Source organism: Equus przewalskii, chromosome 8, assembly GCF_037783145.1.
Source record: "Equus przewalskii isolate Varuska chromosome 8, EquPr2, whole genome shotgun sequence".
NCBI classification, from domain to species: Eukaryota; Metazoa; Chordata; class Mammalia; order Perissodactyla; family Equidae; genus Equus; species Equus przewalskii.
Window position 1 is genome coordinate 47,143,916 of NC_091838.1, and position 13,929 is coordinate 47,157,844.

The 13,929-nt window shown below is 36.7% G+C and overlaps 1 protein-coding gene across 6 annotated transcripts in view; it reads left to right on the forward strand.

The window, feature by feature from the left end:
- Window positions 1-13,929, forward strand: part of VPS13B (vacuolar protein sorting 13 homolog B) — a 777,317-nt gene that overhangs the window by 685,690 nt on the left and 77,698 nt on the right. For all 6 annotated transcript variants that reach the window (XM_070631834.1, XM_070631835.1, XM_070631830.1 and 3 more), the window contains exons 42-43: window positions 853-1,202; window positions 6,411-6,572. In XM_070631834.1, coding sequence (XP_070487935.1) covers window positions 853-1,202; window positions 6,411-6,572 — 512 coding nt within the window. The remainder of the gene's footprint in view (window positions 1-852; window positions 1,203-6,410; window positions 6,573-13,929) is intronic.

Here is a 13,929-nt window from a genome sequence, read left to right on the forward strand (position 1 = left end):
CAATGAGAATTTTCAAGGAAGTTACAAAATTGCAGGTTTTACTGTTGTTCCAATTATGATCTTTTTGAAAGAAATGTGTCTGTTTTTGTTCTGTATTCTGAGCCATCACATTAATGGCAATAGATTCCAAAAGTAGTTGATATTACCTGATTTCAAAAGTACGACTACCTTCTACTAAAGATAGGCAAATTTGCCAATAATTTAAAGGACTAGCATTTTTACAAGTTTGTAAGGTAGAAGATTAAATTGTTCCACACACCAAGAGTAGCCTTTTATGAATTTACTAATGTTACATGAAAAATCATTCCTAAAAGTCTGTGCTGAGCCTTTTCTAGTTAATACGTTTTGATTCAGGTATTAGGTTTTCAACCTACACGTAATGGAAAAAGGGAAAAAAATCAGATTAAAACTAAACACAGCTGCTGTTAAGCATCTTGCCTTTTCAGCAAAAATGGAGTTTAACCTGCTTTTTTCTAACTCTATTTGAGTCATGTTTTTGTTTTTGTGATTTGGTTGGTAGATACAGAGCACTTCTATAAAACTCTCCTTAGATATTTACCTCCTCGTCATTTTATATGTTGTCTCCTGTGATCAAATTTTTGTCTGTGAAAGTGAATGTAACCTTTGGACAATATATGTTTAAGAGACCTGCTGACTGAACAAAACAGTTTTGTTTGCAAATGTAAAATGGTGATTCAGATATTGTAATATCTTAAAGAGAATGTTTGAATTTATTAAACAGCAAATATCAAATTCAGTAACCAAAAAGTTTAATGATTTAAATGTCATCTCTTTATTTCCATAAAGTATTGGCTCATCTCAATTGCTGTTTTCCTTTTGTTTTCTCAACAGCTCCACCGCAACACCTACAGCCATTTATTTCTGATAAAAATATGCCATCTGAACTGGAATACATGATTATTTCCTTCAGAGAACCACACATGTATCTTCGACAGTGGAATAATAGTTCTGTCTGTCAGGAGATCCGATTCTCAGCTCAAGCAGACTGTAAACTTCTGGAATGCAGAAATCTTACAATGCAAAGCATGGTGAAACCCTTCAGCATCTTTGGACAGATTGCGGTTTCCAGCGATGCAGTAGAAAAGCTGCTTGACTGCACCATCATGGTTGAGTCTGTATTTGTAAACTTTGGGCAACACGTAGTTCATTCTCTAAACACTGCAATACAAGCTTGGCAACAGGTATGAACATTCTAGAATGGTTTACAGTTTGTCTGCGTGTGATCTTTTACTAGGCACTCTATGTTATCACTTCTAGTAATAAGTTAAGCACAAACAAAAAGGTGAGGGAATGAAGAATTTGATGGGCACCATAATATTTGGGACCTTCTCTGTTTTGGCGAAGTGATGCATGTTATTTTTAAAAACTTTGGAGAATATGGGTTCTCTACACAGGCATTGGAGATCATGCCCACATTTTTGTGACTAATGTACCACATCTGTGTGGAAAGTAACATATTCCCAGAAATTTTTTCCAAGTATTATGGCTTTAGTTTGCCAAAGCTTGAACTTAGCTATGGATCGGATTGTCTAAGCATCCGCTGCAGAAACGAAGAACCTATGTGAGCCTTTCTGAAAATAAGCATTTCGTCTTTTCAAAGAGAAAAAGCAGTGAGAGGAAATATGTGAGCACATATCGTCTTAGTCTTTCCCCTTACTACCATTCTGCCATTGTGATTCACTAAAAAGCACTTGATAATGAATTTTTTTAATCAGTTAAAGACTCTTGATTAATAATTTTTTACTTTTATCTCTTGTCAGAAATTAACCATATCAAAAAAGAGATGAAATATAAGTCTATGCTGAACAGCATATTTAAAATGAGGAACCTGTCCATGTACACTGTCATGAAAATAATTTCACAGAATGTTTGGATAATAATATGCTCAGAGATTTAACAACAAATCACTTCTGCTTCCCTTAATGATTTTCAGTAGAATAGTGTATTTCCATAGTATTGTGTTGCTATTTAAGCCAAGACCTTTCCCCACATGTTGTGTGTGTTACATGCATTTGTGTGAAGCTGGCTGGCTCACCAAGAGAAATGGTCCTTCATCCCACACTGACCTCATGTGGGGACAGTGGCAGTGGAGTGGAGGAGGGGCTTGGATTCTCTAACTGAGGAATTTTTATGGGAATAAACTCTTTTCTTTATATGCGTGAAGACCTATACTAGACTAAGGAATTAATTACCTAACATGGCACTGCAATAGCAAAGGGAAAAAAGATAACACATCTGTTTTATATTTTAAAATTCTTTTTTAAGGGCATTCCATGGTTTTCTTGTTGCAAAGGACATGCGTAGAATAAGAGCTAGTGTGATCTAAATCTTTGCAGCTGGTTTGAATAGCAATGTGAAAAAAACCTCCATGGCTCCAATTTCTGTTTTTTGTCATATTTTGGACAATGCATTTAATAAAAAACAAACCTAGAAAATATAAAAGAGTCATTGATAGAGCACTTAAGCCCAGGATATTTTTGTCCTGGTATCAGGGCCATTATAAGAGGACTCATGTGTAGCAACTACTGCAAAATGGCCTTCAGAAATACCAGTTTCCTCCCAGGGTAAAAGTATTCTCTTAGACACAGCTATACATATAAATAAAATACGGTGCATAAATATTTAAATGTTTTAACCACATCAGAGTGTGAATGACTGACTGGCTAACACAGTGCCTTGAAGGAATATTCTAAGTTTTTTTAAAAATGGAATTGTATATTTGATTAAGTAGAGCCATATGTCACGTAGCATATTGCTGACAGGTACATTCTATGAATAGTTGGTTCTGATTTATACAGGGATTTGGCAATGTTAACATGAGCCACAAGAGGATATACTTCTGTAATTGTTGCTGTAATTTTCTTGTTTCCTCCCATGTCAAGGGTACTTGCCACCAAGTTTTAATGTAGTAGGCATCTAACCCTATGTATTCTAAAGTAAATACAAAAATGCACTACTTTGAAATTAGAGGACATTTAACATTACAGTGGGCTTACAGAATGTTATTAAGTTCTTGTTTCTAAGATGTTCTGAATGTGGTTTATCCCCTTTAGAGGAGAAGCTTAGTTTTCCAAGCTTGGATTTTATTGTGTGTATAATGCTCATATACAGTAAAATTGTTCCCAATGAGAAATATGAATTTAATAAGCAGGATAAGTTATTTGAGTTCTCCACATACTTTTTATTGGGTTCACATCTGAGACAAGTCATTTGTATTCAGTGTGAATGGAGCAGACAGTTGAAGCATAAAACAGTTTGGCCTTTCACCTTTAGGTCACGAGTTCAAGATTGACAGAGCCTTCATCATTGTCTGATTTTTCTGGCTATAGACTTTTTTCTCTCTTTTGTAAATGATTAATGTTTTGTGAAACCAGATTAAGGACCCAAGATGGCTCTTACAGTTTGCTTTATATTTCTATGTCACATTCCCACATTTGGACAAAATAGCATTTAATGGAAATTTTTACTTAAAAATCAAGGTTATGCTCATGTGTTTTATCTTACACCAAAATGATATATATGTTTAATTGCAACACTCAGCATGAATCTTAAATTTAAATAAGCCGTCCTTTAATTACAAATCTGAGTGAGCTTTCTGAGGTTTAGCCTACATGATGTCATATAATATGTGTATGAATTTTTTTATAGTATAGCAACATTTAGACATTCCAAGAAATGCTTAAACTTACAACAGTTCTAATGAACTCCACAGATGAAGGAGCAGGAGGGAAACAGTTCCCTGAGGACTTTGAGTATTCTTCAGAAAAATGTAAACAACCCCCTTGTGTTCTTTCATTTACATTTTTTCCTAAAACCCTCATCATTTATTAAAGGTCAATTTTTAGAGTTGAAGAAAGTAATACGATTTTTTTTTCTACTCAAGCCCCATCTGGTAACTTAACCTCTGTGTTACCAGCAGATTGATCCCAATTCATTATGAAAACTGAATTTTAATCTCAGGATGTCTATCTAAGTGGGAGTTTGGAATCGTATCCCCTTCTTCACGTTTGTATTCTTGGACCTATAGGAGAGAAAAATGTTTATAAGAAGAGCAGTCTATGTTGATTATATAATACTAATGGAAAAATTTCATCAAAACTAATTATATGCTGTGACTCCAATTTGATTGAAGGTTTACAAACCTTTAAATATATAAGATATATAAGATAGAATTCAATAGGATAGACTACAATAAGAACAGGCAGGATACTCACAAGAGAAAAATTGTTGGAAGAAAATTCACCAAAATGTCTTAATAGCAGTTATCTCACAGTGTAAAATTAGAGACTTTTAAAAAATAAAGTCCATGCTTTCAGTACTTTCTAATTTTTCTACTGTGAACATATATTACAGTTATAATTTTAAAAATTAAATTTACTCATTTATTTATTTCCTAAGTGTTTATTGAGTAGTTACACATCAGGCATTATGCTGATTACTGGAGATTCAAGTTGTAAATAACACATACCTGGTTCCTGCCTTTATGCAGCACAGAGTCTAATGACGGAGACAATACTGAACCCATAATCATATAAATAATTACTTAGTCCCAGTAGGGATAGTGCTGTGAAGGTGAAATATAAAGTGTTATGTGAGCATAAAATAGGGGCACCTAACCTTGTCTGGGGAGGATCTCAGAAGGCTACTCTGAGGAAGTGAACTGAAAACAGAGTAGAAAGAAATTAGTCAGGCATGGATGAAAAGAGGTCCAATCAGAGGAAAGGCACTGAGGCAGGAAAGAGTTTGATGTATTGGATGAGTTGAAAGGGGCCAGTGTAGTATTGGAGGAGCTGAAAAAGGCTGGCAGAGCCGGAGTGTGGTGAGCAGGTGGAGAGTGGCTCAAGATGTGGCAGGGGCCAGATCAGGCAGAACTTCTAAAACCTGCCGGCAGTCAAGTTTTGAATTCAGCTCATGATTAAAAGCCACAACAGAGACGATTATGTTAGACAACAGGTAATTGTTGGCTATAATTGCTTTGGTCTCACTTGGCCAGAGACGCTTGTGATTAGCGTGCAAGGTTCCGCTCTGTGAGAATAGAGAGGTTTGACGAGAATAGATGGATGATAGAGAGAGGGTTTAGAAGTCCTCATGGGATGCTGGAAAAATGAAGTCTTTCAAGGTCTCTATCCCAACTTCAACCACGGAGCACTTCCCACCCACTTTGGAGGCCTTCTGATAAATTAGAAGCAAATTCTGCCTCCCGAGATAACTGTTCTAGATGAGGTTCTAAGTCTGGTGTTGGTCTAGGTATGTTCATCCATAGACTTCTTGGCTTCAGGCCTCATAATCACTTAAATTACCATGCTCATAAGTGATAGTTCCTTTTATTCTCCCTCCCCTCAGTAAAATGGCTAACAATGGAGTGAGGCATTGCATTATTTAGATCCACAGCCAAGTGGAAGCCAACTGGAGAAGCATCACTTGCATATTACCTCCCATTGTCTGCCAATTGATTGGCTAATTAAGATTTTTTTTCTTGCATTCTCAAGTTAATCGTTTATTTAGCTATTCATTTAGTTTACCACAAATATGTTTATCGATTTTTAAGTCATAACCTAACCAGAGTGATAAAAGAGTAAGCACAGAAATGCTCTGTCACTTGCCAGTGTTTTGATATAACAGCAGCCGATGGAGACACCATTAAGTAGAGAAGGAGATATCAACACAAGAATGTATTACTAATTTGTTGAGCTTTAGCAGATTAACGGAAGACATTAGCTGCTTGATGACTATTAGCTGAAATAGACACCAACAACCGTTTTTCAACTAACATTATTTCTCTTGAAAACTGCAACTTGGCTTACACTGACTCTGCAGTTGATCTGTTTTCTGTGTTCAGCTTCTTAACAATAGAGGGAAAGTTATGGTTTTATTTACATCTCTCCCTGAGCAGATTTACACACACACCCCCTCCCCCTTAAGGGATCTGGGGATGTATTACCTAAGTGATCCTTACTTTCTGTAGGGTACAAGCTGTGGCTTTGGTAATTGGTCCTGATTGTTGAGTTTAGAAGACCGGGAACATGGTAATTCTAGCCTCCAGTACTCTGCTCAAAAACATGCACTACCCAGTACAGCATTCTTTGTAGCATGTTAATTCATTTTAAAATGTTAAAAGTTTGAGGGATCTCATTGTTCTTTTACTCTTCCATGTGTGTGATTTATTTTGCAGGAGTATAAATCAAAACATATTCTTGGAACATTTCAGATCTCTTTAAGGTATTTTCTGTGCTTATCCTGGAAGTATAGAATAGTTTGTATACCAGAGCTAATGACAACAGATCTTTTAGTGTGTTTCTCTGTTGTAACAATCGCCACTGGGCAGACAGCTGCCAAACATCTTGCAATTAATCTGATGCACATTGGCTTTCATATTCTTTTTCTTTCAGAACAAATGCCCTGAGGTAGAGGAGTTGGTCTTCAGCCATTTTGTGATCTGTAATGACACACAGGAGACACTGCGGTTTGGCCAGGTGGATACTGATGAAAATATTCTGCTGGCGAGTCTCCACGGTCACCAGTACAGCTGGCGCTCGCACAAATCCCCACAGGTATAAAAGAAACAGCCTTACAAACACAGCAATTGTTAAGATTGGGGATTCAGTTATTCTGCATTTGTGTGCCTGTGTCCAGTTATTTCTCTTTTTAAGTCTCCCAAGGAACCACACAGTGTAGCTACATCTGACAGAAACCCAGAAATGTTTAGAGATAGAAACACAGTGCACCCATGCCTTTCTTGAAAGGGAACATTCTCCTGTGTAGCTTGGGTGCTGTTGAGGCTACATGGTGTGCTGGTTATGAGGTTGGACTCTAAAGTCCAAGTACATAGGCTTGGATTCTGGCTCTGTGTAAGTTTGCTTTGCTTTCTGTGCTTCAGTTTCTCTTCAAAATGGGGATGATAATAGTACCTGTTTCTTAGGGTTGTGACAACTAAATGAGTTAATACATATAAGGCACTAGAATAGTGCTTGATGTACTGTAAGCATTATGTGTTGGGTATTATTCATTCGTTTTTTCAGATTTTTTCTGTGTACATACTCTGTGCCAGGCAGGTACTACTAGCTGCTGGAAATTCAAAGTCAGGGACAGCTCAAGATCTGTGATGATGTGATTACAATGACAAGATATGCCCAAAGGAGCACTGGGAAAAGATATACCAAAGGATGTGTGTTTTCCAAGTAATATAATTCCATTTTCCTGTCACTTTAGATGGGAATGATTAGAGGGATGTGCCCGGCAGGAATAATACGAATTAAATACAAAGTTGTGGTCTCAAATGAGTGAAAGAAATCCTAGGAAGTATTCTCAAGAATAATGTATTTCTAAAACTCTGGGTAATAAGGAAACTACTGTCTGCTTGTGATTATAAGAAAGTCATTAGATTAGAGAACAAGTTTTCCCATCCGCTCTATTGACCAGCTTCAGAATATGTTATACCCTCAGACTCCCTCTTGTCTTTCTTTTTTTTCCATAGCTAGATTCTGATTTTTTACTTGCTTTTTCCATCGTATTGCCACACGATTAGTAAAAAATTTGGAAAAGTAGATACAGTGCAATTCTTCTTATTTAGGTATATTTATTTAATTCTAGTTAATCTGACAGGACATTAAAACTACATAAATCCTTTTTTAATAAAAGTTCTTACAAAAATTTCTCTTTTATATAATATTGCAGTCATATTTCTGGAGTAAATGACTTGCCCTTATTTTCTAATTTTCCTCTTGAGAAATTTCCATGTTAGAGAGTTGTTAAGTCGTTTGGTTGTATGCCCCTTCTAACATAGTTAAAGGGCTGTTTGTTTGTTTCAAAATTAAGTTTTTCTTTGTTATTTTTTCTTTTTAATTGCAAAAGTGAGAACCTACAAATATACAGACCAAAAAAAAAAAAAAAAAGACCACCTATAATTCCAACCACCCAGAGACAACCTGTATTAATACTTGTATAGCCTTTCAGATCTTTGAAATGTGTCCATGGTAATTGCATTCCCAGCAATGAACTGTTAGTGACAGGAAAGAAACCTCTGAGAAGCTGCTCTAAGGTGTAATCATACACTGTGCCTGTAGCCACCTCACCCATTCACACATAAGACCTTAGCAAAAGAAAGCAAAGCTGAGGAAGCTTAACTCCCCTCACAGTCATTTTAAGATGCATAGACTACATGGCCCTCAGTGACCCTCAAGATTCCCTGGACACTGGAGCCAAGATGGGAAGAGTGATCATAAGCACAGCTGGCTTAGGGGTGTGGAGGAACAGTAGTCTTCATGTTGTAGACATACAGTTTCTGAGTGGGAAGGAGATCAACAGGAAAGAATGGACGAGCACTGCCACCACAACACCCTTCATATTTATACTCTTTTTCACTTTTTCAAGGTCTTTTTGTATTACTACTAGTTTTGTTTTCACAATATCCCTGTGTGATTTGTATTATTTGTTGTGCATATTTTATAGATAAGGAGACAAATAGAAATGTTAAGCTAAGATACTGGTAGAGTTGAGACTGAATTCTGTATCTTCTGATTCTCAATATAGTGTTATTTCCACAACATTGTCAAACTCTCCTAGGTTTTGGCAGCTTGATTTGTCTGTAAGAATAGCCAACCCATGAGGTTTTGAGAGAAGGGCTGAGAAATCACTAATATAATACTCCACATTTAAACCTAGACTGATATGAGATTCTGAGTCCAAGTATGAACCCTTGCAAAGCCTTAACTATATTACCAAAAACAATAAGAACATTTTAATGACAAACTAGAAACATAAGAAAGGTATCTGTTAAACTTTATTTTTTTCTTTTTAATCTGTAATTGCATCCTCTGGATATAAGTTTTAAGATGAACTGTAGTCATTATATTCTTTAGGCTAAAACTTAGGTCAAATTTGTAAAAAACAGTGTCTCTTTACTATAGCTACATATGCTGAAGGAAGTGTGTTTCAGAACCTTCTGAAGCCAGAGTCTTAATGGGCCCAGAGGGTCTTTGTGGAATTCCTTGTATCCACAATTGCAAATTCTGCTGTGTTCTAATGAGAGGTTACATCTAAGGATCAAAAAACTAGCCACTTAGCTTCAAACTGCACCTGGAGGTAGTCATAGACTCACAAGTGAGCAAACTGTTCTTTTTTCCAGACTCCAAGTCATATCCTGCACTGCCCAGCAGGCTGGGCTTTAGGAACATTTGTGTCTGCGTGTTTATGCTACCTTGGGTGTTAGTCAATTCATAGTCTCAGGGAGGATTTCTAAAGTTCATAGAACTTAACTCCACTAAACAATGTAGCTTATATTGCAGAGATCAAGAAAGTGGCAATGACACCTGGAAAGGTTTCAAAGAGGTCAACATATCTTAGAACCACACAGGAGGTTGCTAACAACAGTAAGTCCCAACAGGATGGGAAGAAACATGGACACAACCAATTCCAGAAATCCAAAGCTGAAAAATCTTTTAGAATTGAAAAGTTATAAACTCTCCTTATAGTTTCTAACACATGCTCTGAGGTAGAATCACTTCAAATGCTGGATATCCCACAACAGTTGCTTGCCTAAACAAACAAAGGGAGAACAAAACTATTTCCTAGGCAATAATTGAACATATTCAGCTACACAGTCATATATGCCACGACAAAGAGTTCTTAAATATTCCAATTCAGTAGACTTAAGATCAGGTTGGATGAGAACAATAACCAGCAAGGGACTGGTCTTCAAAGAAGTGCTTCACATTATCTGAAGTTGAATCTAAAGACTGGAAATTTGAGTTTATGGAATCTTTCCCCAGAATATGGGCAGTATGTGCAGCTCAGAGTCAGGGAAGTTTTATTTAATTTAGCCAAACCAAACATAGTGACACTTCCATCAACTAGTAGGATTTGTTTACAGGCTGTTCAAGTTAACTTTCTGGTTAATAGAGAGCACTGTTGGCTAATTAAACTGCTTGAAATAGGAATGCCTCTAACTTGTATGTAAGGAATTACATTTGCTTTTACCCTCAAAGCATGCACAATTCGTAGATTATGCATTTTTTTTAGAGTTGCAGAATTCTACCTACCAGTGACTTAATTTTTGTAATCAAATCATCAAGCAAGGTGAAAATGGGCTCTAGGCAGAGCCCATATAGAAAACAAGAAAATAGTTCTCCAAAATGGATATAATAGGAAGTTCCATAAGCTCGTGAAAAATGGCAGATATTTAAAAGTGCAAAATGTAACAGGGTAAGAATTAATTTTGTAGAGCAGCTGAGTATCTGGGAAATAGTCATTAAAGAAATCAGATTTAGTGAAGAAAAATATGTCATACATTCCTTTAACGCAGAGGTTGGCATCCTTTTTCTGTGTAGGGCCAGAGAGCAGATATTTGAGGCTTTTAGGGACTTACAGTCTCTCTCACAGCTGTTCCACTCTGCACACAAGCAGCCATCATGAATGAGTGCAACTGTGTCCCAGTAGAACTTCATAGACAGGGGCCGGCCCCGTGGCCGAGGGGGTAAGTTTGGACTCTGCATCGATGGCCCAGGGTTTCGCCAGTTCAGATCCTGGGTGCAGACATGGCTCTGCTCATCAGGCCGTGTTGAGACAGCATCCCACATAGCACAACCAGAAGGATCTACAGCTAGAATATACAACTATGTACTGGTGGGCTTTGGGAAGAAGGAAAAAAAAAGACAAGACTGGCAACAGATGTTAGCTCAGGTGCCAATCTTTAAAAAAAATTTTTTAAAAAAAGACTTCCCACTGTATTTTAAAAATAATAAAAATAAAATAACTTTATAGACAATGAAATTTGAATTTCAGTAATTTTCACATGTCATGAAATAGTAATCTTCTTTTGATTTCTTTTAGCCATTTAAGCATATAAAAGCCGTTCTTAGCTCACAGGCTATACAAAAATAAGCAGTGCACCAAATTTGGCCCACAAGCAATTGTTTGCTAACCCCTGCTTTAAGATCTCTCAATTAACAAAATTCAAGAGACTAAAGGTTTGATATTAAAATTTTTTCCCTCTGATCTAAGTGGTATTCCTATCACTTGAAACTTGGTAAAATGTTTCACAAGTTAAGAAATGACAGGTAATAGTTTAAACCTAACACTAATATAATCAACCCGTACTCACCACATAACAGTAAAATATTTTTTTTGTACTCGTTGTGGGCCTATGTAAACAGAAAGTTCTCCAGTTCTCTTTTTAATGTAAAAATGTTTTAAGTGAGATCTGATCATTTTTCCTCTTGTCTAAAGGGAAAGTAACGGGTTTTGAGTATCTACCTATCTTATGATAATTCCAGCCAGTTGTCAGTTCCATTAACTAGACTGTAATTCTTACTCAGTTACCACTCTTTCCATATCCATTTAGATAATGCATGTGTGCACATGTCTCTGGAGAAACAGCACATTCCTTTTGCCACAGTCACAATTTTAAAAATTTAAAAGCAGACTTATGGAGGCAAGGAAATATTCTGTGTTGGCAAAACTGTTCAAACTGATAAATTTGTCAAGCATTTGCCTCTGCTGTTATATGGCACATGGCATACACGTTACAGTTTGTTTAGAAAGGGCAAGTGAAACAACACTCTTACGCACTGAAGGTGCAGTGGGATTGATCCTTCATTTCTAGAAAGCAATTTGATATGAAGCATCAAAGCTATTAAAATGGTCATAGCCTTTGAACCAGTAAATCTCCTACTAGTAATCCACTCTCAGGAAACAATCCAAATTAAAACAAAGGTTTATGCACAAAAATATTTATCAAAATTGTATTTATACTATCAAAAAGTTAAAAACCAATATACTCACTTTTAAGGAAATAGTTAAGTAAAATCTGGCATATGTGTAAGATGAATTATTATGGGACCTTTAAATTTTGACATAGAAAAGGGAAGTGCCACCACATATCAATTAGAAAAGCATTTTTTATTATATATATATATATATATATATATATACATATATATAATGATTTTAACAATAAGAACAAATGCATAGAAAAATATGAGAAGGAGATATGTCAGAATGTTACCAGTGGTTGCCTCTTAGTGGTGGGTTAAGGTGATATTTTTCTACTTGATTACATGTTTATATACTTCTCAACTTTTTAAAATAAGGGATATGGATTATTAAATTGGAAAGAAGTTAAGTAAAAACCCTGAAACAATTTATATACAGACTGAAAGACAGGAATTTGAAATGCTAAGTAGAATAGTGGCAAGTGTAATGATATAGCAAGAATGGTTATCTTTTTTACTTATCATATGAACTATTACAATAGTTTTTCTCAATTATTCTCTTAATTACAGCTTTGCCCCTCTCTATCTTGCATACTATATCTCGAGTAATTTTCCTAAATAGTGTTTTAATTATTACACTTTCCTGTCCAAAAATCTTCACAGCCTCCTCCATTATCTATTAAATATATCCAAATTATCTGGCATTCAAAGCCTGACTCAGTCCACAAGCCCTCCTGTCTGCCATTATTTCTCTCTAGCTGCTTATTTACTCTCCTTCCCTCCCATTCATTTTTTTTTTTAAAGATTTTATTTTTTCCTTTTTCTCCCCAAAGCCCCCTGGTACATAGTTGTATATTCTTCGTTGTGGGTCCTTCTAGTTGTAGCATGTGGGACACTGCCTCAGCGTCGTTTGATGAGCAGTGCCATGTCCGCACCCAGGATTCGAACCAACAAAACACTGGGCCGGCTGCAGCGGAGCATATGAACTTAACCACTCGGCCACGGGGCCAGCCCCCCCCCCCATTCATTTTTAATCAATAAATGTTCATTCATTGTGACCTACTGTGTGTAATTAAATATGTACATTCTTCTAAGGAACTTATATCTAATGGGAGAGTCAGAAAAGTAACAGATTATCATAGACATGATCAGTATCCATCAGGATATTATTGCAGTAGTTCAAAACAGGGAGAAATGATGGGTAACTGAATTAAAACACTGGCCATAGGGAAGAAAAGCAAGAGAGTCAGGAAGTAAAATCAGTTCCATCTGGATATGGACAAAGTCTTAATGGAACTCAAAGAAAATGTTTCTAAATCTAACATGAGGTTGGGAATCTGGCAAGGCTTCCCGGTGGAAGAGATGTTTGTTTTGAATTTTAATGTTTAAATAAGAGTTAGGCCAATGAAGTGAGAGTAGGTGTGGTGTTCCAGAGAAGGGAACCAACATATGTGAAAGCCACAGAGGCATGAAACAACATGGCATGGTAGGACAACTTGACCACTTTGGCTACAATGTAGAGTACATCTATGGACCTGCAACAGGGGAAAGTACACAAGGCCTTGAGGGCTCTTGTGGTGTGGTAAGCAGTTTTAATGCTGTCTTGAGGTAATGGTAACACAAAGGCAGGTTAAACTACATACCTAGAGAGGTCAAAGTTGGCTTTCCACAGAGACTGGGTTTGAAGGATGAGTAGAAGTTGGGCTAGAGGACAATAGTGGAAGAAGCACACAAGGCAGAACCAGGGGGAGAGAGAGAAAGATACATATGTAGATAGATACATAGACCGATAAACAGCTTGTCACGTTTAAGGGAATTCAGGTTTTGTTCAGAATAACTCAGGCATAAAAATCGCATGCCATGCTGAAGTGGTGTGTGCTAGTAAACTGGCTCTTTGGTGGTGGTGGGGAAGCCTTGATTTGTAGGGTTAGCCAATTATCCTGGTGTAAATACTCCCACCATAGCTGATTTCAAGCTACCAATGATTTAACAACCAGCTTGCAAAAGTTCTGAATATTTAGCAATTCTTTTTCATAAACAAGTCCAAGCCCGCTATGGCCCACCAGTGTTTGGAGGAGGTATGTTCTGAATAACCTGGCAATCCATTTTGAGGAGATATTCCTATATGTGATAGGGCAGCTTTTGGCTACTGAAGGGTTTTAAGTAGAGGAGTCACAGGATCACAGTTGCATTTTGGAAA